This window comes from Nesoenas mayeri (assembly GCF_963082525.1).
Source record: "Nesoenas mayeri genome assembly, chromosome: 2".
Taxonomy (NCBI): Eukaryota; Metazoa; Chordata; class Aves; order Columbiformes; family Columbidae; genus Nesoenas; species Nesoenas mayeri.
In genome coordinates this window covers 148,116,315-148,143,001 of record NC_137543.1, presented here as the reverse complement: position 1 = coordinate 148,143,001, position 26,687 = coordinate 148,116,315, and the positions used below count along the sequence as shown (strand labels likewise).

The window sequence follows — 26,687 nt, the reverse complement described above, 5'->3', positions numbered from 1 at the left end:
CTCAGAAGAACGTGTATTGACTGGAAGAGTTAGTTCAGTTTGTTTTTGCAGATCACCAACCCTTAGAAGTGGGATTAAGTTAAGTACAGGAGAAAATGAAACTTTCCCTTTGTCTCCAGAACGAGGTCATGGTGCTTTCAGCTTCCATCTCAGTATAATAACAGAAAATATAATTGTTTTATATTTCTGTTTTATCTCCTGAAGAATAGGAGTTACGGTTACTTGTGCAGGCCATAATGTCACAATGACTTTTTTGCCTTCTTGACTGTTACTTCTTTACTGCACCGTATCACCTTATTTGCATGTCCGTGCTCGAAATTCTCATGTGTTGCTTTAGTATTTCATTTTCTTTTTTCCCCCTCAGTTTTATTTATTTAACAATTGCACTCTGCTCAGTGAGTAGCTGAGTAGAATTCAGCCATGCAGGAGCTGGTTGTGCAGGCAGCGTTAGTGACAGCAAAGGGCCGCCGGAGGTGTGAAGGCAGAGAAAAGGAAACAAAATAGAATCCAACGGAACAGCTGAGAAAAGGACGAGTTTGATAGTAAAGGCAGGTGAAGAGGAGCGTTCGAGTGACAAGGTGGAAGAAAAGAAGCTAAAATGCAGTAATGCAATGTGTGATGACGCTTTTCTGATGTGTAGTTTTCAGAACAACTTAAGAAGCATGTTGTTTAAATAAGATGATTTATTGAATTTTTTAATTGTAAAAGTATCTTTATATCTCATTTTTGGGTAGCTCAGATTTACACTAATACTCATTTCAGATGAGCTTATTATTTTTGTTTACTATAATGAGAATATATTCATAGTTTAAATCAACAAAGTAATAAAAACACTAGTATTTTGTTACTTTATTGCTTATCTCTTGTCCGATCAGGATTATGTGCTAATACTTTGCAGCATTATCTGTTGGTAGATATAAAGGAATACATTTTTCCTTAGTTAGGAGCTTAAAGTAGAGTCCCTTGCTTCATTAAAATGGTTCTGAGGTCTGTGTGAAGAGCGTGCATGTGTGGTCACTGTTCACTTTGCAAAATGCACTTGAGTGCTTTGTAACTAGATTGAGCTACAGTCAGATTACCTGAATTTCCCCTTACTCCTAGAGGACAGAAATGGTTTCACCAACAAATACACAGGGTAGCTTGAGTGCATTCTGTTGAGCTATGGGGTTTATTTCAGAATTTGGAAGATTCGTTTTTACAGAATAGATAACTGAGAGAGTTAGCATTCTTGCTTGGATAATGTACTATTTGTTTTGGAAGGAAGTTTCCCATGACTAAATAAGAACAAGATGTTTGACCACCTTCTAGGGAGGAGGCTGTTTGGTCAACATAAAATTAAAAGAAAAAATTCAGAAGAGACAACTGACCTTTCTTACATGGTGTTTGAAATGTTTTCATGTGTCTTCTGAACTTTAATTATACTGCATATAAATGGCAAGAAGAAAGACCAGAGGTTTTGTTCTTTTCTTGGAAATATAGCTTTATCACATTGTTGGGAATTTATAGCTTAGTAATATAGTGTTTTTTTCCATTCCTGCATGTTGCAGTTGGTTTGTACAGCCTCATAGTTTGGCAGCCAAGTGCTCACTTTTTCATGATTTTTTTTTTTTGGCATGAAAGGGTTACTGTTCACATTTCCTGTGTAATTCCTTCTGATCTTACTGGGCTGTAATTACTTTCTTGATGTTAAACATTCCCAGGCTCCTATAACCTCCTAGCCTGCCTGCACTGGCCAAGTCTGTCCCAGGTGATCATGTGGGCGAACCTCCTGTTTTGAAGGATAAAAATCTCTCCTTCCTGTGTAAGATAGGCTACATACTCATTCCTTTGCTCTACAATCCCAAGAGAAATCTTTTTAAAAATAATAATAAGGTAACACATCACTCTTTCAGAGTCAGCTCTAGCAGCTAAATAGATGACAAATCAAGTGTGTGGTTTTAGAATTTGCTGAATCTTGGTTGAATGACTGTGAGTTCACATTAAAGATTATTTTTTCTTAATACATTTGGAAAATAGGTTATGACATAAAAAAGACGGATTTTGACTGTAGCTTTTTCCTTTTGACCATATATTTGGCAAATCGTTTTAAGCTTGCTTGAAAGTAGAACTACTTGGTTGAGCCTTCAGGATTTTTTTTCCTTTGGAGTTCTCTGTAATAGCTGCATATCTTACAGAAAAACAAGAGGATATTTCTCACCTCTGTCTTTCCCACGCAGTTCAACTATCCTGTGTTTCTTCTGATTTTCAGTTTGTCATATAAAAGCAGTAAACACAAGGTATTATTTTGCTTTTAAATAGAAGTGACTGCATACTTGTGAAGAATGTTGGCTTCAGAGGTGTGGGAACTGCAGTGTTCTGTTCTGCAAAGGCACTGGAAGGTCCTATATGCCACCGCTCAGCTGCTCTTCAGCTTTAATCTGGAGGAGCCACCTGTAAGAATGCCAGTGAAATTTGCTTTCCATGACCTTACTGCCGTTTTCTCTCAGTGCCAAGAAAGGTGAAAGATGGTGATGGCAGGGTTTTTTTTAGGGTGTGAGGAGTTGTAATGCGCTGATATATTGACATCGGTGGGTGGTGTTTTCTGACAATGTCAGAGAAAGTAGCTGGAGGTTCTGTGCACCGTTGCATCAAGAAGTAGCCCCAATTTTGATATTTCATTCAAGAGTCATCTCATTAGCTTATTATCCTATAACAGATAATTTTTTTGGTCATAATCCTAGTCTTATTACCTTATGCAGTTAATCGACTGCTTTGTGAAATTCTCAGGCTGCAAGTGACTCTATTTTGTTTAGCTGTGGCATCATGCTTGTAACTCAGATGTCTTCCCAGTAACTGACTGACTGAAGTGTCATGAATGCATAACTGTGTGTGAGCTCAGTGTGATTATACTTGGAAGAAAATGTTGTGTAGGTAATAAATTGTAGCTGTTTGAGCCCCTTTCTTAATTCAATTCTCATGCATACCACTACCTGTTCTTTTCTGTATAAACAGAAGTCAGAGTAGTTGATGTGCATGTTGTTAACTGAGGTGCTATGCTACCAAAGGATAGGAAGAATACATTTTAGTGAAAATGTCTTTTTAATTTTTATCAGAAGTCTTCTTGAATTTGATGGGTTAGTTATAACTGGAATGCAGTCATTATGCTGCCCAGTTCTTAATTGCATGCTCTGTCATATAATTGGGAACATGCCTGTCAGATATGCCTGTTATTGAACCCAGAGGTGCTTACTGGCATATGACTCAACACAGAGCAAACCAGTCCTGGCATAAATTATTTATACAGTAGTCATGTGGAGGAATAAAATAAACCCCAAACAACTCATAACAAACAAAACCAAACAAACACCTCCTCCCAGCCCCAACAAAACCAACAAAAAAAAACCCCAGCCAATCAGCCAACCAACAGACCCACAAAACCACAACCATGAAGGACCAAGTAAGTATAAGTGAACAGCCAGAAGAAGACAGTGCTGATGTCTTGATTAGACTGTTCCTTTGTTGTTTCGTCGTGGCCTGTATGTGATCTCCAAGTACCTGAGATTTTGTAGGAAACTTCATTTGAAGGGGGCTTAACCTAAACACATCCCCTTGGGTATGCAATCAACACAGTGCAAGCATTCTAGGCTTCCTGTGCAACTAAGTGCAGCCGGGTAGTGTGTTGGTTAAAGCTTTTGTTCAAAGCAGCTTATTTTTGACTTTATATTATGAAAACACTGATGAATTTAGCTTTAGTTGAAAGACAGTACAGCTGTAGTGAAGCCTGCTTTCCATCTAATAGGTTGTATAGATCGTCTTCCCTTTCTCTTTTCCTGTTTAATTTTTTCTCCTGCTCAGACGAAGACAGTGAGGAATTACTCGTTATATTTTAATTAAAGGTAACCTGTTTTGAATTTACTTTGTAAAGTGCTTAGAATGTAACTGACCTGGCTCCATTATAAATTTCACCTTTGCAGTGGAAAATACCCTGAGTGGTAATGAATCTTCTTCTATGAAAAATGTGTGGTTTCAGAGTCCTACATAAATTACCTCCTGGTTTTTGTGTAGAGGGGATGTTACAGAATGTAACCTGGTGCTGTTGATCTTGTGTGTGTGCGCATGTTGATCTTCTAGTGGTTTAACTTAAAACTCTTTTCAATTTAGATGTCTCTAATGTACTGGAAGCAAGGTAGCTGTGATGCAGGGAAGAACTGGACCTAATCTTAAGTGTGTTTAGTGCAGAGAAAGAAGCACTTTGATTTTAACAAGCTACTGTAGAATTAAGGAATAATTTGAATTAGGTGAGTTTTTAAGCTTTCAGACAATGTAACCAACTGTATTTTTATATCCAGAGTTCTACAAGTTCTCTCCTTGAGAAGACATGTAAATTACTGTTATGACAAAATGCATAAATATGTCTAGGATTTGATAGTAATTAATTCATTTCACTTATCTAAGGCAAGATTAAGTGCCTCAGTTTGAAACTGGCTATAAAAAGTAACATGTAAACAAATTTAACACACATCAGGTGTAACAGCACATTTCGTAGAACTGCAGACACTTTGTTTTTAAATGCAATGGTTTCTCACTTTTACCATTCACAAACTGAAGTTTAGTCACAGGGCACCTCTTGACTAGATTTTCTAGGGCATTTTTAGGTCTCTGGCTTTCTTGAGTGACTTGAACTGTATGTAACAAAGTATCATGTACTGCTAAAATGTTGATTACCATTCTGATAAAGTTATCTTGTTTACCACTGATGCACAGAAAGAATGATTGACTCTTTTGAGTTTTCTTGGATTTGTCCTGGTTCAGCACATGCCATGTATCCACTGAAGGGAGAATCTCTGAACACGTGGTCTTTGTGAAACTGTCTTCCAGGGTCTTTTTTGTAGATAACTCGATTTCCTGAGCTTCTTACCCGAGAGTTCCACAAAATTGAGTTTAAAATTGCTTTGTGTTGCATATCAGCTTTTTTGTGGTCTACATTTCATCTTTGGTTCTTTGTATGTGTGCACACATTTCATACATATATATTCATTTGTAAATATATCAACACTGATGTTTTTATAGGAATTTGCTATAGTCTTTATTCTTAGATAAGTTAAGCATGCATAAGGTCTTTAAATCATGGCAGTCCTTTGTACACTGTGTATGTACTGCATTTTAATTCCATCTGTCTACTTCCTGTATATTTAGTAATGCTTACTGATTTGATGCACACATTTTTGTTGTTATTTATTCTTTAGTTTATTTACACATTTTCATTCCTGGAGTTCTATGTTGATGCATCAGGGAGAAAGAGAGGTGAAACAGGAGCAGAGATCCAGTGATGAAGGGTGAGAGGATACTGTGGTAGCACAGTACGAGGTTTTAGAAATCAGCAATATCAAAATTAATTTGAATCATCATTTATTTTGAAAGGTTCATTATTTAACAGACACATACGTTGGAAAGCAAAATTAGTAAGTTGGAAAAGGATGTGCTAAAAGTAATGTGTTCTTGTGGGTACACATTATGGAATCACAGAAAAAATGAGTTTGGAAAGGACTGCTGGAGCTCATCTGCTCAAACGCCCAGCTCCGAACAGGGCTATCTTCAGAGGAGGGTGAAGTTGTCCAAGGTCTTGTTTAGGTGAATTATGATTACCTCCATGGATATTACACAGCCTCTGGATGCCCTTTTCCAGTGTTTGACAGCTTTCACTGTGATTTTTTTTTTTTCTAATATCTTGATTTCCCACATGGAAGCCTGTCTGTATCCTGTTGTCCTTGTCTTGTGCAGCCTGAAGGACAGTCAGTCTGCCCTCATCTTCCATACACTCTCGTTTTAAGTGGGTGAAGATAGCAGTAGGATCCCCGCCTTAGCTTTATGTTCCTGCCACTGCGCTCGGGTTCTCGGGTTTGTCTGTGGGGAACCTGAACGTGAGCGCAGTGTTGTAAGTACAGAATAGATGGGAGTATCCAGTTCCCTCAGCTTCCTCTTTTATATTTATGGAAACCTTTCTTGGCCTCTCACATCCCTTAATAGTTGCAATTCCTAATATATTTTTGTTTACTAGTTCTGTGTGCGTGCCCCGAGCAACGTTTCTGTATTTTTTCTGTTAGTTGCTTCCTCTTCTGCCATGAGTGTGCTTCTTTTGTCCTGCAGCTCACTTAGGAGGACTCTGTTCATCTGTCGTGGTTTCTCCCACACCTGCTGCATGTCGAAATGCTGGACCGTTCTTGTACTGAGATGAGGTTCACCTTGAATATCAACCAGTTCTCCGGAGCTCCCTTATTTTTCAGAGCGGCCCTCTCGAAGGGGTCACACTAGCTAGCTTTCTGAACAAGCAGAAATGTTTCCTCAAGTCTAAGGCTGCGGTTTTGCTGTTACTCTTGATTGCTTTTTTCAAGATCTTAAGATAAATCAGCAGCCAAGGCTGCCATTGACTTCCACATTCCTGACCAGTACTTCCTTTAGTCTCCCCCTGTCACTTTGGAAGACTATGTTAGATGATCACCCTATTCTCCCTCCTAAAATGTTTAAGCCTTATTATAAAATACTGGCAACATGTAGTAGGATAGAATGTTGGAAAATTATGCAATGCAGCTACAGTTTCCAGTTCTTAGTACGAAATAATGTTTTTATGACCCAAATGTTAGAAGAATTAAATACTCTTCTGCCTATTGTTGCCTGAAAATGAAAATGTTTGGCAGAAAAGCTTGAAAATATTCTTGAAATGTTAATGGAAACGAATTTCTTAGTTTGTGAAAAATGTGTATGAGAACGAAGAATATAATAGTTTCTGAGACTGTGTAGTTGCTACTTGAGACAAACATCTCTCTTCTGTTACACTGCTCACTCAGAATTTCTTGGTTTGAGCACTGCTTGTAAGGGGAAAAACAGCTATCCTGGGTAAAACTGCCATCTTTTGTTTAAAAACTGAAATGGGCATGGTTTCTGTAGCTTAAAATTAGATAATACTCAGCTAGCAAAAGCAACTGTGCATTAAAGACTTGGCACTGAAAATAGTAATTTCAGATTCGATGTGAATCTACCACTGTAATAAGTTGATGGACTGTTGTCTTGGACATGGTGATCTGCACAAACTATTTTAGTTTCTGAATCACACCCATTGAGGGAAAAAAAAAAAAGTTGTTTATATGAAATAAAAGAAACCATTGCATGTGTTCATATTTGTTAATGAATTTCAGGTGGCATTACTTTGTTCTATAATGGGAAACAAAAAGATCAGGCTACTGGGTTGACAATTTTCGCACTTCTAATATTTAACGGTTCTGTTTTTTAGTTTCTGGGCAATTAATATACTTTTGAAAGTATCTCTTTTCAAAGTTCACAAAATATGCATCCAGCTTATACTTGTTCACCAGATTTTTATTAGGTAAAATAGGCAGTGATTTTTGAAGGTAAAAAACCCTGTAAACACCCTTACTCTCTGCAATTTATTCATGTTTACAGTAGTGTAACAAGCAAGATCCCAGGTGGCTGTTATTTCTGACCATTTACAGAAAGCAAGCAAGTTCACTAAAGGAAACAGCTTATTTGCAGTTCTTACTGACTAGTTAAAACATTTTCTGTTCCCCATAGATAAATATAGGAACAAAAGATGCCTGACAGGCTTAGCTGATGTTGAGTTTTGGTGCCCAGTTTACCACATTTAGAGACCACTACTTAGCAAATGAGGAAAAGTGGTTTAAGTGTAGCGATAGAGTTGCTGGCATTTACTCTGTTCCAAGACAAGAAGAAGCATCATGATGTATTTAACATTTGAAATGAAGTACCCCCAGAATTTTTTTAAGTTGTGTGTCATGAAAACCGAGAACTTTAAAGACACTTTACAATTTGAAAGGTGTCAGAAAACAGGAGTACACAGCGTGTTTATTATACGTGTGTTTCTCCTGTGTAGAAAGAGGTCTATTCTTGCCACCTGGTCTGATGCCCAAAGTAGTTTTGTACTTTGTTTGCGCTCTGCTAAATGGATATATATTGTCTAAATTTCTTGCTACTCGGAGGTTTCTTTTAAAAATCCTGTCTAAAACTTTGCATTTCAGAAACTTAAAGCTCATTCTTCCATCTGCATAAAATCAAATTGGTTTTTAGTCTGGAGATTTTCATCATCTTTAAAGGCAATTGGTATTATAGCTATTTCAGAGGACAATTTTGCAAATACTTACAAGTTACATGTTTAAGTAGCCTGAAATACTGAAAAAATGAGTTACCTATTTATCTTTAAAGATAATGGTCATCAATGGAAATACCTTTTTTTTTTTTTGATTAATCAGAGGACCGTGAGTTTGAATGGAACTCTGCCTTTACCATTCCATGTTTCTTTTTTAAGGTTAATTCAGTTCAGACTTGTAGTGTGATCATTGACATTTACGTGCTATGGATCATGAGGCCTGCATGCAGTAAGTGAATTCACACAGATCAGAAATATCTGTAGAAGAAAAGTAGGAAATGTATTTGGCAGTTATCACCATTATTTTTTCTCTCCCCTCCTCCCTTTCAGCACTCTAAAAAAATGCAGTTGGGCTGGATGAATGAATTTTGATGCAGGAGAAGATGCAGGTTGTTGGCGCATGCCTGGTGCGCATGTAAGAAATAAAAACCTTACAACACAGATATTAAGTTATTTCACTATTAGTGAAATACAAATGGACTTTACAGGGAGAAAGTGAATGTGATAGAAATAATAGTCAGTGTTTTCTGCTTTGCTGCAAGGGAGGCATTGATTTTTATTTTTACAGAAAGGCATTCACTGATGTTCTTTCCACATTAAAACTCTTATCTAAATCTTTACAGGATATCACAGTCTTTGTCTAGGCTTGTATATTTTTGCTATTTAGCGCTAGTTTTAAAAGATAAAGCAAAATAATAAATTAAAAAAACAAAACACAACTTTGTTGTGAAAATGAGAATAGACCCTAATAACTTGTATGTTGAAACATTTTTAATGAGCGTTTAACCCAAGGACCTGTGTGAAAACTGAAATGTCACAACACAACCTTGTAGACCTCTCTGTGGTTTTGTATATTAAACGTTCTGTTATCTACTTTAAGAGTTGTCACAATTCAGGAGATGAGTGGTACTGTGTGAGTGTTTTAACTGACGAAGTATATTGAAGGCTTTTTATAAATGTAATTGAAATCTATAAACATGAGTAGTTCCTTAAAACTTGTTCTGTATTGAAGGAAGGAAAATTAAGAGAATTAAGAGAATGTATGGGGAGTTTGTACTGGTAAATCAAATAGCCACTGATCAATTTCTGAAGCTTCTAAAATGCTCGTTCATACATAAATATATGACAGTTTTCTATGAAATAAATCCACTTTATTCTGCTTAATTCTGTACAGGTTTTCTTTCTGATGCCTGTAGAATACATAGTGCAGATGTGTTAGGAACTGTGACCTAACTTAGCATGTTAGGAGCCAAGAGCAAATTCTGCATGCACATATCTCCTGCTTTAGTCTTTAAAACAAGAGCAAACCTGAAAAACAAGGAATACTTAAGCATAAGAATCTGACTAAGTTGACAATTGCTTGCTCATTTAGGTACTCCCAGAGCAGTTCTTCTCTTAGGTAACGTGATTTGTTTGGTTAGAACAAGGTAAGAAGGGGAGTGAAGTTAGCAATACAGTTTAAAGAATGGGGAGCTGATGGTGGCAAGCACTACATGGCTTGTAGGCAGTTGGTTAAGGAGGTATAGATATTAATAAAAATATGTGGGCAGTAGAGTACAATAGAGTTCTTTAAATATAGAGGGTGTTCTTGAAGGATACAGAAGCTTAGTAATGATATAAGTCCAATAATGGGCAAGGATGATAAATTTCTGCTGTGCAGAAAAAGGCACAAATTTTCAATAAATATTATGTTCTGTATTCAGAAGGAGACTGGATTATGCTTTAACATCTCACCACCTCCATCATTAGTGATGGAAAGAACATATCACTGTACCTGCAACTATTAATGTTAAATGTGTTTAAATCTGCTGCACTGACACCTACAGATACTAAAAAAAAAAAAGCTTAGAAGCTATATGAATTATTAATTTTGAGTTTTAACAAATCATGGAACAGTGGGGAAAATCTAGAAGGCTGGAGGGATATGGGAACTAATGTGCCCAAATTTAGAAAGTATAAGATGTGCACCTTGAAAAGACACAGAGTAGCGTGCTGTTAGTGGAGATTTAAAGAAGAATTTTATCATTAATGCTGATCAGAAGGGGCGAATCAGCTCCAGCCTTGCACTGCTGCAGCAGGTTACTCCATAGGAAGGCCATTGCCCTTGCCTTTTCCCTTGTTGAATTTCACAGATTCCTGGTAGCTGTTTCCTCCACCCTGTTTGGGTCCTGAAGAGGCCCAGCCCCCTGGTTCCCCATCTCCTGTGGGTCGCACATATGCTGGGAGTGCACTCGGCTGCGTTGTGCAGGTCATTAATAAAGACGTTTAGCACTGTTGGCGCAGGATCGATCCCAGAGACGTACCACTGGTAACTGGTTTTCAGTTGAACTTCATACCACAGATCACCACCACCCTTTAGCCTGACAGTCCAGCTGGTTTTCCATGCTCCTTAACGTGCACTTTCCAAAACACATCTCACCAGTTTGACTGTGAGGTTACTGTGGAGATCATGTCAAAGACTTTCATAAAGTCAGGATGAACGACACCCACTGTCCTCCCTTTATCCACAGGATTAGTAATCTCATCACAGAAAGTAGTTGGTTTAGTCAGGTGTGATTTACTAGCCCTCTCCCTGCCCCTCACATAGCTGGAAATGACTTCTAGGCAGCTTTGCTCCGTACCTCTCTGTGGACTGAGATTAGGCTGGTTGACCTGTAGTTCCCCAGATCATCTTTGTTGCCTGTCTTGAAGACACGTGTGCAGTGTGCCATTTTCCAGTTTTTAGGAAACTCCCTTCATGCCATGACTTTTAAAAAATGTTACAATCCATCCTTGCAGGAACACTGACCAGCTCCCTCAGCACTCTGGGTTGCATCCTCCTGGATTTGTACACGCCCAGTTGTCTTAAGCGTTCGCTTACTGAGTCGCATCTTCATCTACTGTTGGTAAAGTTATGTTACTATAGTACCTCAGCCTTTTCTATGCCTTTTGCGACTTGGTCCCCTTCACCATTAAGCTTAAGGCACACATTTTCTTCTGCCTTTCTTTTGGTGCCAGTGTACTTGCAGGAGCCCTTCTGGTCACCTTTCCTATCCCTGCCTAGTTTCAGCTCCAGGTGAGCTTTGCCTTTCCTAACTCTCTCCGTGCATGCTTGAGCAGTGTCTCAAATAGTTAAAACTATACTGAAATTTAGAGACACTGAATATGACTAACAAAGATTGAATTTGACCATGTAGGAATTAGTGCTGTTTTTAAAAAAAAAAAAAAAAAATGGTTATTTAATTATTGCAAGCAGAACTTTGGTGTTAGAATTTGAAGACTTGACATGACTCAAGCAGTATAGGTGTCCCACAGCATGTTTTTTTATGGGAAATTAATGAAAAGGTGCTGTGTGTCAAACCACAGAAGCCTAGTTGTTCTAAAAGCTTGGTCATGCTTCATTGTTTTTCTCTTGAAGTACTAATTCAGTTTGGTCTTGCTTAGTTTGAGATTTAACTGAATGAATTAGGAATACAAATATCCTTAGGAACAGAAGGCGAAGCTGAAGACCCATAGAGAAAGAAGAATGTTCCCAGGGTTAGCATAGTCTGTGCACCACAGCTGGTTGCTGGACAGTGGCCAGGAATAATTTTGACATGTTTATTTCGCATTTTTTCTCCATGAACATGTTTTGAGGACACTTCGTTAAGTATGTCTCATAGCCTTTGAAGCTCTGTGTCTTTAAACATTTTTCAAACAACAAACAGGGTGGTAAATACCAAAATGAAAATTATATTGGCAAGGATTATTTGCACAATGGAAACAACACAAGATAAGTGAGTAAAGGCGAACTAGGACAGGTTAGACTTTGATTTAATCGTTTTTCTATGTTTATCTGTGTGAAGGTTTTTGTAATAAGAAGTTATGTTTCATCAGTAACATTGTGCTGACAGACAATAATAAATCCTGCAGAAAAGGTATCATTTAAGCAAGTAATGGAATATGGATATATGCTTTGTCTTGCAAGTGTTGTCCTGTATACTGTGTGGTGAATGGCTTACCCGTTTGAACAACAGCTGCTATTTTATGTTGCTTCTGCATCATGCTTATCAATGAAGCAATGTCACCACATCTGGATGAGCCTGTGGAATATTTTTGTCTGTCTAAATTTTACGATTAGTATTAAGAAATGTGTTTATACCTAGTTGACTAGAAAACGTACTCTCCTATGTTCTGATTTGTTCTTAAAACAAATGCTGTATCAGTCACTTTGGCCCAGTGGTTGCTTTGTCAGTTGGGTCAGACCTCCATGAGCTCCCAGCCAGGGAACTGGGGCATTCCACACAGGAGAATCCATCGAAGCGGCAACAGCCCTTTCCCAGAAGATGAGAGGGATATGACTGTATGAGCGAAGGATGTGGGCGAGCAGCTGAGCACCCTGCTGGGTGTGTGCACAGTGGTTTGGGGAGGTGGGTGCTGGTTGCACTGCCTGCACTCAGCTCCCCGCTGGGCTGGGGCTCCTGTGCCTGCAGCTTCCACAGGCCCCCACTGCTGCGTTCTGTGGCTGTGGGACTCCAACTGCCCTTCATTTGGAGAGATAATTTTGACTACATTGGTTGTGTGTTGGGAATTCTTTTGACCTACAAGTATAAAATATTCTTTAACAATTAAGGTACTTACTGTTACAGAACTTGTATAAAATATTGCATTCCCTTTTTTTTGCTAAACTTGGAACTCTGAGTTTTATGAAGGTGTTTCAGTGAGATGCTTTACTTTGTATGCTTAATATTTGATGATTCTTCTGATGTAGAACTGTTTATTATATGCTTAGGACACTTTAAGGGTGGAGGTCATATAGGATTTAAGTTGCTTACACCAGTCTTTAGATTTTTATGGGGTTTTTTAAGTGTGATCTGTTAAGTACACATTCCTTTCTGGTGAGTAGGATCATGTTTGAAAAATATAGGATATAATACATAGTTGGGCAATCTTTTTAATGTTTTAAGAAAATCCAACTATTCTGTTTTCATAGCTGGTTTTAAAAGTATATGTGTTCTTAAAGTGTACTGGGCACTCAGCTATCCAGCAAAAAAGGGCCTTGGCCCTGCAGCACAGTCTGGGTTAGCAATGTTAGAGCAGAAGTTTGGAGGTAGAATCAGTCTAGCACAAAACCCATCAGGACAGTTCTTAGTACAGCATCTGATTAGTTATCTGGTATATTTTTCAGTACAGGATAATCTGCAAGTTGTGTGTCATGGTAGCTAGACATTCTTAAGTGAATTCTTCTTCTGTAGAATTTGGAGGTTATTTTTGAGTTCAGCTGAAGAAAATAGGCCTTTTCCTTCAACATAAGAAACGAAGTATTTCAGTGTATAATTCCTATTAAGAGCTTTTTTCATTGGGAAAAATTGGGCATTAGAATCTAGTACGCCTTGCTTGGTCTCGGGCATTCGTCAGTGTTACTTCTTTTTTGGCTTTTTATTTGGCACTAATACCCTTTTTCTCTTCATTGTCTCTGCTACCTTAGAAATGTGTGTGTGTTACAGATCAGTACTTTTGGAGGGGAACTTAAAAGTCATTAGTTGATAAGCGATTTGAATATTAACATCCTTGAAATACATGCCATCGTGGCCTAGCTCATTTATTGCTTGATCTGGCACGGTCACAGGTTTGCCTTCTCACTTTATACTCTACGCTGTGTGATAGTAAGCTTCTTTTATTTATTTTTTTTCCCCACTTTGTGAATGCTTGTTTTGCTTGAGTCTGTAAATAAGACCCATTGAAGTTACTTTTTAGAATGCAGCATATCTTTATATGGGTGATACTGCTGCACAAACATTATACATGTCAGAATGTAGTTTTCTGACTGAAAGCTGTCTAGCTGACTTTTTAAGAAACTTTGTAATGGAAATTCTTATAGAAACAACTATAGATGATGCTTACTTTACTTATTTAATACCATGGCAAAAGTTAGTACTATGCTCAAGTTTGCAGCTGTCAAGTCAGAAATAATTCCATTATTTGAGTCAGAATTGCAAAGGCAATTCGCCTTGCAAAGTTTGGAGTATGGTTTTGCTTTTTGTCAGCTCTTGGTTACCTTTCTTCTAAGTAGAACATTAACAACATATCCAGACTTTATTAAAATAATAAAAACCCTGCTCAAAATCCTCCTGAATGACCCAATTAAGTTTTATTTTATTTTCATCCCCTGAAGGATTCAGGTTAGTGTCCAAATAACCCATCATCAAAATAGAGGAAGTGATTAGGGATTGATTGTTTCTTGTTTAGTCTTTACATGATTTAAGGACCAGCTGCAATTCTGCAAAGACTTTAGTGCCACATTTCAAACTGAAGTCAGGCAGATCGTGCTGGTGAGTATGTTGTACTCTTGTCTTAATCCTTAAATTATGAGTGGAATTTAAGGGCTGTGTTACCTGAGACATTCCAATACTTTTTGACTATGTGTGAGTAAGTTCTGAGGTATCAAATATCTCTAAAATATGTTAGGACTATCAAATCAAGAAAACAGAACACTTGCTCTCCATTCAGCATTGCAGTCCTAGCTGGTTGTTTCTGTAGTCAAAACTGATAATTAACAGAATCCTAGAACTTCATTTTCACTGGAAATTTGTTACACTACCAGTAACTGCTTATTCCTCAAATATTGAAGTTGAGGAAGATAGAAAAAGGCAATTAATATACAAGTAATATTTTTTGGGTCTTTCCTTTAGTCATCTTTCACTATTGTGGTTGCTACCTTTGTTGTACATTAAACTCATTCTACTCCTTGAAATAACCTCTTTATCGGTAGTGCAGGAGCAATTAAATAAAAAAAATATGTATGGCAATTTATTACAAAATATCTTTGTTCTCTGGCACTCAGTCAAATTCTCTTTAATCCTTCAGCATAGCACAAAGCACAGGAAGGTTTTTTTAGCTAATTCTGAAATGTGGTGAGAGCATTTGGGTGGGAATTCCTGGAGCAATCTGTCCTATGTACACAGAGCCAATGTTACTGTGATTTTCAGTCTATCCTTTGTTGTTAAGAGGTGAATGCAATTTAAATCCTGAAAGGCATTTGTTGAGGTTGGAGGTTTTCAAGGCCCATCTGGCCAGAGCCCTGAGTATGGAGCGGGAGCTGGACGGGGTGACCCAGCCCGGCCCCTGCCGGTGCGAAGGGTGTGCGGGGAGCCGCGTACACCAGCGCGAGTGTTCATCTCATCCTATGTAAGTGTTGTTATAACTGCAGTGAAATAGCCGGTTAGTATTTGTGATATTGTGTATCTGAAATGAAAGCTAATGTACTACAGCAGATACATAGTGAAAGATAAATTATGTATTTTTCCTTATTAGACCAAAACAGTCATTAATTATGAACAAGAGCGAAGTCATAAAGTCTCACAATTTAGTCAGGCATTGCAAACTGAAAACCATAATGGTGTACTGCAATTCCACTACGAATAGCATTATACATTGCTAACAGAATTGTAAGATATATAGGTTCTGTCTTATGAAACTGCATTATTGAGAATCCTGGCAAAACTTCTTAGCAGTTTGGACCCATGCAATAAATTAATTCTTAGTTTAGGACGAGGATAACATGGAGAGCGTGAACAGGAGTAGAAGGAATTGCACAGTTTGAATTTTGAAGTAAATTCTAGAGTAGTCATTGCCAAGTAAGAGTGCTAGATGTTTCTGTTTCTTGATTCATTTAAATGCTGAATTAATTTGAATTTAAATTGTAAGAACTGTTGACAGCATAGATTTCATGTAGTATCTTATAAAAATGCAATTAGTAGTTTGTATTTTCCAGATCTATTGTTTTCAACTCCCCTCAGAATCAATAACAAAATGTAGCAATTTGTACTGATTCATCATTTCACAGTTATTTTCACAACAGTAAGATCTAAGACTGTATTTTAAAATCAGAAACTTTGACTTTTTAATACAGAATAATGGCAAAGATGTCTAATAGAGATGTGGAACTTTACACAACTCCAGTTCACAGCATTCAAAGCAGTACTATGAAGGAGGTATTTACTAAAGGAAAACGTGAAATGACAATCTATCATTTGAAATTTGGAAAAAAATATTAATCTCTTTTGGCATTCTGTGAATTATCTAATATTAGGCATAATAGCAACTGTGCTGTTCTTTGCTCTTCTTTCTTAGTTTTTCAGAATGAAACTGTTTTCTCAAATGGAAAATAGGTGGGGTTGTTTACAGTTATAAAAACTGTTTAACTACGTTTTAATACACATGCATTTCGTGAAATGAAGAATCAATATTCCTCCTTCTTCAACGTTCTCTTCTCTCAGGCATCCTTTTGAGAAACTTAGCTTTTATAATTGTTTTCTCAGGTCCCTCAGTTTGCATTCTTGATGATAGTTATAGTTAAAATAAGAACTACTGAGACTGGACACTGAACTGTCTGCAATAGTAAAAAATGTGTGGAACATCCTGATTTCTTGCAGTGTATGTGCTAGTCTTTATTCATACAAATGAAAATGAAAACCCTTCGAAGTTGGTTTCAAAGGATTTATCTGCTCAACAGAAACAATCACTTTTCATTTGCTTTTTTATTATAAGCTAAACACCTAAGTTGCCCTATGTTGTTTCATAAATACGCTTTTATTATCAGCAACATGTTATCGGAAGTAGCATAGAGCCTGTCAGGTAGGCACGGTTCCACCCTGACAGATGGGCAATGCAGGCGTGCCAGCCAACCCTCCTCTACATCACCTCGCGGAGTAGGAAGGGAAGAATTTTTGCCCAGGATTGGCACAGTGACATTTGTTGCATGTAAGGCTGGAAGTTCAGGAAATGCTTTCAGCCTGGTTCATCTCATAGGATGACCAAAAATTTAAAAATAGCCTGGGTTTTGGGTTCTGCTGGGTTTGTACTGGGAAGAGTGACCAGTTGCAGTGAGGCTTCTGTTTCTTTTTGGCTGTTTGCTGAAGTCACCGAATGGGCTGAGCCAGTTCTGCCACGGACACGCATTTCTTTCTGATTAATTACCTAACTGTGGAAGCATAAGCAGTGTCTAGTTTCTCTTGTAAGAAAGCTGTTGTTTGCGACTACATGCGTATCTCTTTGGATATAGAATAGGAGGATGAGATCTACTGATGTGCGATGAAATCCTAGTGTGAAAATTAGATTTAGAATAGAAAATGTTGAATAAGAATACATCACACTTATACACCTGAAGATTTGGATAGTGAAATGCAGAATATTTTTGCAGGTTTTCAGAAATACAAATCAGCTATTGCTTGGTTGCTCAGGTTTAGGGGTTTGGAGGTGTTTTGGTTTTTTTTAAACAAATTGGCATAATGCCTTATTCTTGATTTTATAAAGTAGCCAAGCACTGCAGGCTTTTGGCAAATACACTTGCTTGAACAAATGCTTTTGTGCGTTGCACTAGTCAATCTTTGCCTGTCATTTTGTCCTTCCTCAGTATGTTTGCGTAGATTCAAGTCGAATGCAGCCTTTAAATACCAATAGATTTTGCTAACTTTGCTGGAAGTTAGGCTGATACTCAGGCTTTTTGGGGACTTGGTTTCCATTTAAAAGTTTTTAAATTCTGAGAAATAACAGTTGCATGGCACTGTCGTTTACAAGATGACACAGTGCATGGAAGAACAGGTGTGAAAAATGAAGTGAATAAAACTGCTTTTGAAGTATATATTGACATTTCATGGGCTTCTGTTAGGAGAACATCTTTTCTAAACTATACTAAGTATTTAATTTTTCTTCTTAGCTGAATGTTTTCCTTCTGAAATGAAATTACATAATAATATTAAACTAACACTTCTTTACATGCCTAGTTTTAAATTAAAGTTGATAATTAAGCTTAATGTGAAATAATAAGATTTGATGTGATGCTTTCTTCTAGTACCTGAACTAATGTTCACTGCCTTACAAGGTATAGTTATCATTGAGAAGCTTTGTTCTTTTAATAAAAGCTACCAAAAATAAATGCAGTTAGGGTCATAGTGGTTTAGTTTAATACTGTTATGATAATGAGTACTATAATTACTTTCAGGTAGTTCTTCCTTCCCCGAGGATGAGATTTTTAGTTTTGATGCCTGCTTAAAGCATGAGAATGACAGTAAAATTAATGTCATAACCTTTACAGCCTATTTGTCGTTTTCTGTGTAGTATCCTAAAGGATTTTGTGTAACATCTAAAATAAATGTCTTGGTATGGACAAGCATCAAATGAGGTTAATTGGGTTCACCTGATATTCAGATTCAGTCTGTCTATGAGGACACCGATTTCATATAAAAGACCTGTGGGTATCTTTCAGTGAAAATTGCTTTTCAGTTATTACATATATATGCTCTGCTTCCTTTAATTATTAAAGACCAATTTACAGTGTAGTTTTTTCCAGTTTATTTGATATTTTTGCTTCTTCTCATTGAAAATTAATTTATCCTTTCATTCTCTGGTAACATAAGGAGTAGTATAGGCATGATAGAGCTTATTTTATGGCATTAAGATAAATTTTCCTTTTTAATTCTATCCAGCTTGAACTCCACTTAACTTGAAATTCTTGTAATAGATTTCTATTAATCTCTGACCAGTCAGCACCAGATTTCCTATTTTGAGTTCTGGAGTACTGTGGCTTGAATGATAATATTTATTGTCCTATGGTTAGAGTTACAAGCTGAGCAAAACAGATTATAAGATTATGTAGAATTTTTAAAGTTTGATCATTGGAGTAGGCTCTCAGATGCAGAACACTTCATGTTAATGCCAGATAGAAATAATCCATATCATCTTCTTTATTTGGAAATAACTAGTATTGGTCTCAAATATACCCAAGGGAGACTGTAAGAATGTTTGAGTCCTCAGTATTCAGTAAGAACAACAGGACATCCTGACAACAGGACATTATTACTGGTGTCCAACCTAAAATTTGTTCGGGATGTAAGAGTGTAAAACAGGTACAAAATTTAGTTAATAACTTTATTTCTAAGTTGGGCTCTTTTCTGAACATTAAGTTGTTATTTATGGGAAGTAGTTATGGCAAGCCCGATCTATAGTGAAATGAAAAACCAAAACAGAACAGTTCTCCTAAGGGCAGGTTTAGGTAGCTGTGTAGATGTTGTATCCTTCAACTTCTGTACAGTGCATTGATTCAAAATTTCAGAGCTTTTTGAAAAGACTCCCATTCGATGCATGTCCTTAACATAAATAGATGTAGATATTAAGTATCTGTTAAGCATGTTACCGGTTGGCTGAAAGGTGTCAGACACTGTCAATGAGAAAGGAACATGAATCATTTTACGTGCAGTTATACATTGTACGTGTGTTGGGGCAGGTTACAAGACCAGCACTAGGTAGTGATGAAAAAGACAGTAGCACTGTTGGTAAATTGGAAAATAATGTAAAATGCAGACAGGACAGTCACACATAATTATGTGGTTTGCTTTGTAAACTGTATTTGTGTTCAAAGAAAACATGTTTTAGTACAGTAATACATATAATACTGGATAGCAAAATTTGAAGGGATGATAAGAAGCAGCTTTCTCTGACTTATAGATCTTGAACTTTTCAGTTTTCCCACAAAGGAAGGTTACTTGATTAAATATCTGCTGAAATAAAGGGCAATGAAAGGTTCTTTGGTATACTAACAATAAAAAAAATCATGAATGACTAGAAGATGAAAAGTTAATTTGAGAAATTATACTTTATTGTTGTTATTATTGACAGTAGCTGATCAGTGTACTAGTCTGTCAAAGAAGCAGTGGATTTTCTAGATCAAGACCACTATCTTTCTTGCAGCTAGAGTTGAATTCAAATCAGAATACAAAGTGGATTTGTATGGTCCAATTTTCTGGCCTAGTGTTAGGGTTTCTGAATGCTTGGAAAAAGATGTGGAGCTTATGTTTCCACATGGTATTCTAAGAATTATTGATCTGTATCTTGAAGTCTGGTTTGTTTGCTGTAATTATAAGAGGGAAGTAGTAACCATAAGTGGGGCACTCTTTAAAATTATATCATGCTCCCTACAACTGGGGAGGGACCATGAAAACCTGTAAAAATGTGACTTCAGAATAATAATTTTGAGAACCTTCATTTGAACATCATTTCTTACATGGTTTTTTACAAGAACATGCATTGCTGTATCTACTTCAGTACATTTTCAAATGTTGGAAGTCCTAAAGCAGAAGAGAAAATTATTTATTTCTGTAAAAAGATCTTGTTGAGCAACACAGGCTTAAAGATTGATGTCTTATGCTGTGGGTAACAAGTGAAAATCCATGCTGGTTCCTAGAAGTGTTTTGCTGTTCCAAAATTACATCACCATGGTCTGCTCCATTCTTATAGGTTAAGACGGAGTTATCTGTATGTTACCATGACGTAAAACTGTATGGAGATGAGCTGCCGTGAGTTTGTGTGCTGGGTCGGACGGGTCTGAGGTTAGTGGGTCGAGTACCACGGACAGAGGCTCCTTGGGGCAGCCTGGGGCGCCTTGGTCAACCTGGCCAGGAGCTGCTGGTGACACGCCAGCGCTTCTCATTGCGTGTGGCTCAGCTCGGAACATACAGATACCAAAGAGCCTCACCTGTCTGCTGTGTGAGAGGTCTCCCTCTGATTTTCTTCTGTGCTTTGGTACTGAACGTCCTTGAAGTTGAATTCGTTTTGCCTCTTCCACATTTTACTGCTGTCCACAGAAACATCTCCTTCCTGGAACCTCTTCATTGCTTTTTGAGAGGCAATTGCATGATAGTAAGGAAACATATTCAAGGCTTATTATTGTGTTTGGTAATTGCCTCAGAATTTGTCCTAAACTGTTTTTCTCTTGATCCAAACTCGATCTTTTAGTATAATACTTCTTGTGCTCAGAAGGGGGCTCTCGAGTGCATGTCTGGAATGTTCCTTATGTGAGATTCTACCAGCTGTTAAATTGGGCAGGAAAGTCAGCAAACTCCACATCTGCACAGCTGGCCCTGCCTGTGGGAAATGTTATAGATATGCACTGGTATGAAAGCCTAGATCCAAGTAAACCTGCAATTAGTGGGAGCTCCATCTGTGTCGGTCAGTGGACTTGTCTGTTACCTTCCCAAAGCCTCCAACTGCATCAGGAGGAAAAGAGCTTTATGTTGTGTGACTTTTACATGTTAGTGATGTTCAGCTGAACCAAGTTATTATGTAGCCATTCCAAAAGCTAGGCCATTTTATGATAAAGAAAATTGAAGTAGTTAATAGCAAAATTTTATATTGTCGTTGTATTATACTGTGTCTTTCTTACTTGACTTACTTGACTTAACTGTTGAATCAGACTCGACTAAAGCCACACACTGACTGCAATGGAAAGAAATAGCCAACTCTTAAGTTACTGGGTGGCCACTTGACGTAATGCTATTTTATGTCAAACATTGTGCACCAAATTTTGCAATAAGTACCAACATCAAATTCAGGATTGGTGGCAGTGTAATGTTTGCTTCACAAATGCAAGCTAATATCTTCATTGTAGCATCCATGGAAGATTCTGCTGGTCAGTGAGTTTTATGGGACCCATGCAGTCAGATATTTGAAGGAAAATGATCGCTTAACCTTACATTGTCTGTGATTCTTCAGAATGCATTGACACATTCATGACATGTCCCATTTTCTGGCTTTAATAGGGGTTTCCAATTCAAGAAGCCCAAGTTAATTGTTGCCAGTGCTGAAATATGGAGAGTGCATGTAAGGATATGTGTGATCCAGAGAAACACTTGGTTTTAAACTCTGGTGGTGTTTTGCATGATGTATGGGTATACCGGGATCCATTCTGAAATATAATTTTGGAAGACTGTTGCCATTGTCCTGTTTTGTTTTGTTTTTTTTTAATGAAAAATTATCAGAACTTCTAAGTATCTATATTTCTTCTTTCCAGGAACGTTCTTGTAACTATTAAAGGGCATAATGCAGAATCCTTTAACTTTTTGTGCAGGTATAGTATACTTTCTATACTTATTTTTGAGAAATTAGATGCTTGTGATTCAAAATGTGGAAGAAATTTCATCATCATTAATAAATCACTGTATAATTCATGTCTATTATTCTACCCTAATATGATTTAAAAAAAAAAAAAGCCGTTATACTGCAGCATTTAACACTTTAAACAATGGCAATAGCTAAGATTGTCTTCTTTAGGACATTGATAGTTACTGTTACCGCCTCTTGTTGAAACCTGAAATATATAAATCTTCTTGTTTGATTCAGCAAAATTAAGTGTTCAGGATTTATTACAGTTTTTTTTAACCTTATATATTTGAAAATCATTGTAATGTTTGACCTCCATATAACTGGAGGCCAAATTAATTGCAAGTTATGCTACAAGACTAGTACAAACAAGAAAAGAAATATTTTCTAAATATAAGCTTAGAATTTTCAATTTTAAGTGCCTTCTCCCCAGCATTCCTATCCTTACTAAATTTTTTTGTGTTTAACAATATTTTTCTATGTTTTGTCTCTTCAGAAGTGATTAAGGTTTTAAAAAAAAAATATATATATATATTTATTTTATTTAGCATCTTGGATTTTTCCCTCCATTATTAATAAGGGTATTTGTACTGCAACTGTGTATTCCTAAGCCTCTAAATGTGTAGCCATGGCTTTAATTTCCTTTCCCTTTTGATCTGTGTCACAATGCTAATGTTTAAATAATGATTTTTAACTTGCATGTCATTTTTAATGATACTTCTTAAATGTGAGTGAGTGTTTGATGGATACGACATAAGCTCTAATGGACCTTTCAGAACTGTTGCAGGTTGTCAGTTAAGTTTCCATTGTTAGTAGTTATGTTAATTAAGAAAAGCACTGTCTATTACTTAACTTGAAGCCTTGAGCTTTTACTGTCATTTAAGTTTATACTTTACCTGTTTTATGAAGACTGAGTATTTTTATGATACTGTAATAATTCTGAGGAACCATTCCAGGAGGATGTCATGCAAATTGATCTTAGTTGATGAGTTCTGTGTCTAATGGGACTATTCTTTCAAGGGAGACAGTACTAACTGTTGTGTGAAGCTATCCACCCTGCAGCATGCTCCGTGTCTTTATGGCTTATGACTTAAATACTTAATTCAAATACTTAAATGCGTTATTTTAATTTTTCCTTTAAATAACACAAATTTGACCTCTGTTGTAGTCAAATTGAATGTGTTATCTTTATGTTAAAGCCATTTTTTAATAACAGCAGGAGAATACAGACTGAAGCTGTTTGCAACCTTGAAACTGATGCATCATCCACTTTGAGATTTTTTTGAAGACTTTTCTAAAGAAAGAAAAAGTCCATAGTGAATGATAAGAGCCATATTGTACACTTTGAAAGTGAGAGTTCATGTTAGAAATCATAACCAGATGCAGACCAAGAGCTATATCAGTGTGAAATAATGATGTTCTACAAATATATTAGTCTCAGTGTATTCTTTTTATTCTTTTACTGTCACTTTTCTTTGTCCTCATATCAAGCATCACTTTTGTCGCTTAAATGTGTTATGGCACTTTGAAAATGTTAAGGCTGTTAACAATTTATAATGATTTATGTACAACTATAACATTGGTACATTTCTTACGAATAGAAGGTTGGAAAATAAATGGTATTGGAAGTAAAACCTATCCATCAGTTACATTCAGTATAGCATTTTTGTCAGTCTTTCTATACTTTGAAAGTGCTTGTTATTTCTCAGTTAACTATGGAAGTAACAGTTAGTGCAAGTTCTGTGAGTGACAACATAAACCCTTCAGTGCTACCATTTGTCATGTAATAGCAGGATTTCTGTAATTTGATACATACTCCCTCAGGGCATCTGTATTTTCTCAATTTAGAATATTTTATAAGAAAGGTGATTCTCATTTATATAACAAGCAATTGCAACTCCATGTTCAAACAGATGCACTTTTCTGTATAATGATAAATATTTAACCGCTAGGGTTTAAATTTTTTCCTAGGAATTATGACATGATCATTGAAGCATCATATTCTGTCATTGACACTCATGTTAATATTTGCTGTTGAGCAAGTGTTGGCTATTTTTAAGTCCTCCATAATGAGACAAAATACCAGTGTGCCTTAGAGAACTGACATACCTTTAGCATTGTCAGGTTTATAGAATGTTTTTACTAAATTACTCTTAACGTGAAATAACTGTGTATCTTGTATAATTAGTGTGTGAAATATAAAGCTGTTGTGGTTTATCTAGGAATTTATTTAATTCTTTTTTGTCTTTCTAAAATATACATTGGAAGAGTACAGGCTGAAAGCACAATTTTTGTCCTTGAGTATGCTTATTTTAATTAAAAAAAAAAAGTAGTTTTTTTTAAAAGTCGTTGTATAGTTTAGTACACTTTGTATCTATATTAGTATGGTCATTTGATGCTGGGAGATCTCAAACTTCAATTAGCCATGTAAATGTGCTTCTTAGCATCAGCTTTGCCTTGGCTGGAACCCCTGCTGCCTTTATATCATTAACATAAATGCAGGTGCAAATAGCATTTATGTACTTTGATAGAAAGCAGTTGGAGCCGTTTCACTGTGGGACACGACGCTCTCAGATTGTGTACATCTGTTCAAATAATGTATCCAAGCCAGTGACATGAGCACAAGGATAAAACATCTGCCCCTGAGACCGTTTGCTGTACGGCAGATGCTTACATCTTTATTTATGCAGATGGTTCGTGTGATGAGTTGAGCAATGATGAAAGCGAGGAAGTTTGACAAAGATTTCAGGGTATTGCTCGGGATGGGAAAATATGTTTGTAACAGTGCTTAGTTTTCAGATGTCTACCAAAAGAAGAACATCTGTTATAAATACTGATGTTTTTAGTAACTCGGATGTGTTACTTGGGACATTAACTAGATTAACACAAAATCAGTAAAGGATTTTAAAAAAATAAAATAAATCACTCATGCAAAAATTGTACTGCAGTTATAGACCCTAAGTAGTTCAATAGAAGCAATTACTTTTAACATAATAACATAACTTGTCATGAAGTTGTTCAGAGGGTGTGTGCAGTGCTGGAGAAGATTCCCTGGCTTTGGGAGCTTTTCCCTATTTCGAGTTACAAAATGGCCAGACAAGTCGTTCAGCCTTTCTGGTGACTGAAAGTTCCCCACGGGCCGTGGCAGTGAGCCGTGGGTCCCCACGGCGGGGCTGGCGGGGGCCCGGATGTCCCTGCCCGGGGCCCGGGTGTCCTGCCCGGCCCGACGCGGCGGTGACGGGCGCCCGACTCCCCCTGCTGGCCTCCCCGCCCGGGGGCTCCTCGCTCCGCCCGCACACGCACACGTGGATTTAATTAGAAATGTGCTGATATTTCGGCACACGGCAAGCTGAGCATATCATCTTTGGCCGACATTCCTGTCGACTGCATTCCTGTTGTCGTTCCCTAGCATGCTGGCACCCCTTACAAGTGTGCGCTGATATATTATCTCTTATCAGCAGTGTATTCAATCAATTCCCTTTACAGCACATCCAGTACCTGCTTTGGGAACTGGTTCTGGCTTTTAACAACGCAGCGGCTAGCACGGGCAAGCCTAGCAATGCCACGAAGCACTGCAAACAATTGTAATTATGCACAGGGAGACGAAAAACATTCAGATACTGTAACTGAAATTGTTTTCTGCTACATTGTACTGCCAGAAAGGCCTAGCTATGTTCAGATTTGGCAGCAAGTGATAATTTTATATGTTCTGAAAACTAAAGTCTTCCTAGCCAGGATCATAGTCTTTTCTGAAGGTGTTTTAGTTTTCCTATGCTATATAGGGCTGTGTCTGTCTTTGGAAAAAAAATGCATATATATTTGAAGTACTGTGGAGATCCTCTAATCTTTATTTTTGTTTTAATCCTTAGTGGAATTGACTACAAGTTGCAATGTTTTGCTTATCTCAGCCAAAGCTGTAGAGGCTTTTTCTGGAGAAGTCTGGGTCATGAAGAAAGAAAAGGGGGGATAGCTAGAGCAAACAGAAACCCTGGATAGAGAATTCCCTGTTCAAGAGTTAGATACTTAGGTCATTTTCGAAAGAAATGAGATATTTCTAAAATCCCTCACAAAATACTTTCCAACTATCATCAAACTTTAACAATGTGTTCTGTGTTCAGGCCCTTTCTTTGGGGAGTGCTAAACCCTGTTCATATAGTTCATACTGGAAAACACAAAATAGCCCAGGCCGAGACTGACGAGTCTTCTGATCCTCCATTCATCTTTAATAGAGGGGGACTTCCCAAGGTTTGTACTACAGAGTTTACCATATGTATGCTTTTAATGCTTCAGCTGATGTATACTTACTCTTTTGAGCCAAAGTGGTGAATTAATTGTTTGTTTCCTCTTGTTTACAGGCTCCCTTCAAAAATAAGTGCTTTGATTTTCACACACACACAAAAAAGTGAGAGAGAGAGAGATACATAGATAGATAGATAAGGAATAACAATTTTGCTCTTCCATTGTGCTATTTCCACATCAATATTTGTAAAATTAAATTTTGGGAGTAAGAGGCATAATTCCCTTACTGCAGTCAGATGTGTTTTCTGCCCCATGGAGGGAAAGGAGGAGAGTTGAACTCTCAGTAAGACAAAGATAGATTCTGTTCTCAGCTTACTTGAAAGGAGAGCGAGAGTCT

General features: G+C 37.1%; 1 protein-coding gene across 4 annotated transcripts in view; it reads left to right on the top strand.

Moving 5' to 3' along the window:
• The window catches only part of ZNF438 (zinc finger protein 438), a 52,620-nt gene that overhangs the window by 11,531 nt on the left and 14,402 nt on the right, over positions 1 to 26,687 (top strand). For 3 of the 4 annotated variants that reach the window (XM_080340222.1, XM_080340219.1, XM_080340220.1), the window contains exon 4: positions 21,963 to 22,019. In XM_080340222.1, coding sequence (XP_080196348.1) covers positions 21,992 to 22,019 — 28 coding nt within the window. In that variant the 5' untranslated portion in view covers positions 21,963 to 21,991. Of the gene's footprint in view, positions 1 to 21,962; positions 22,020 to 26,169; positions 26,297 to 26,687 lie in introns of all 4 variants that reach the window. The other variant, XM_080340221.1, reaches the window with a different exon arrangement.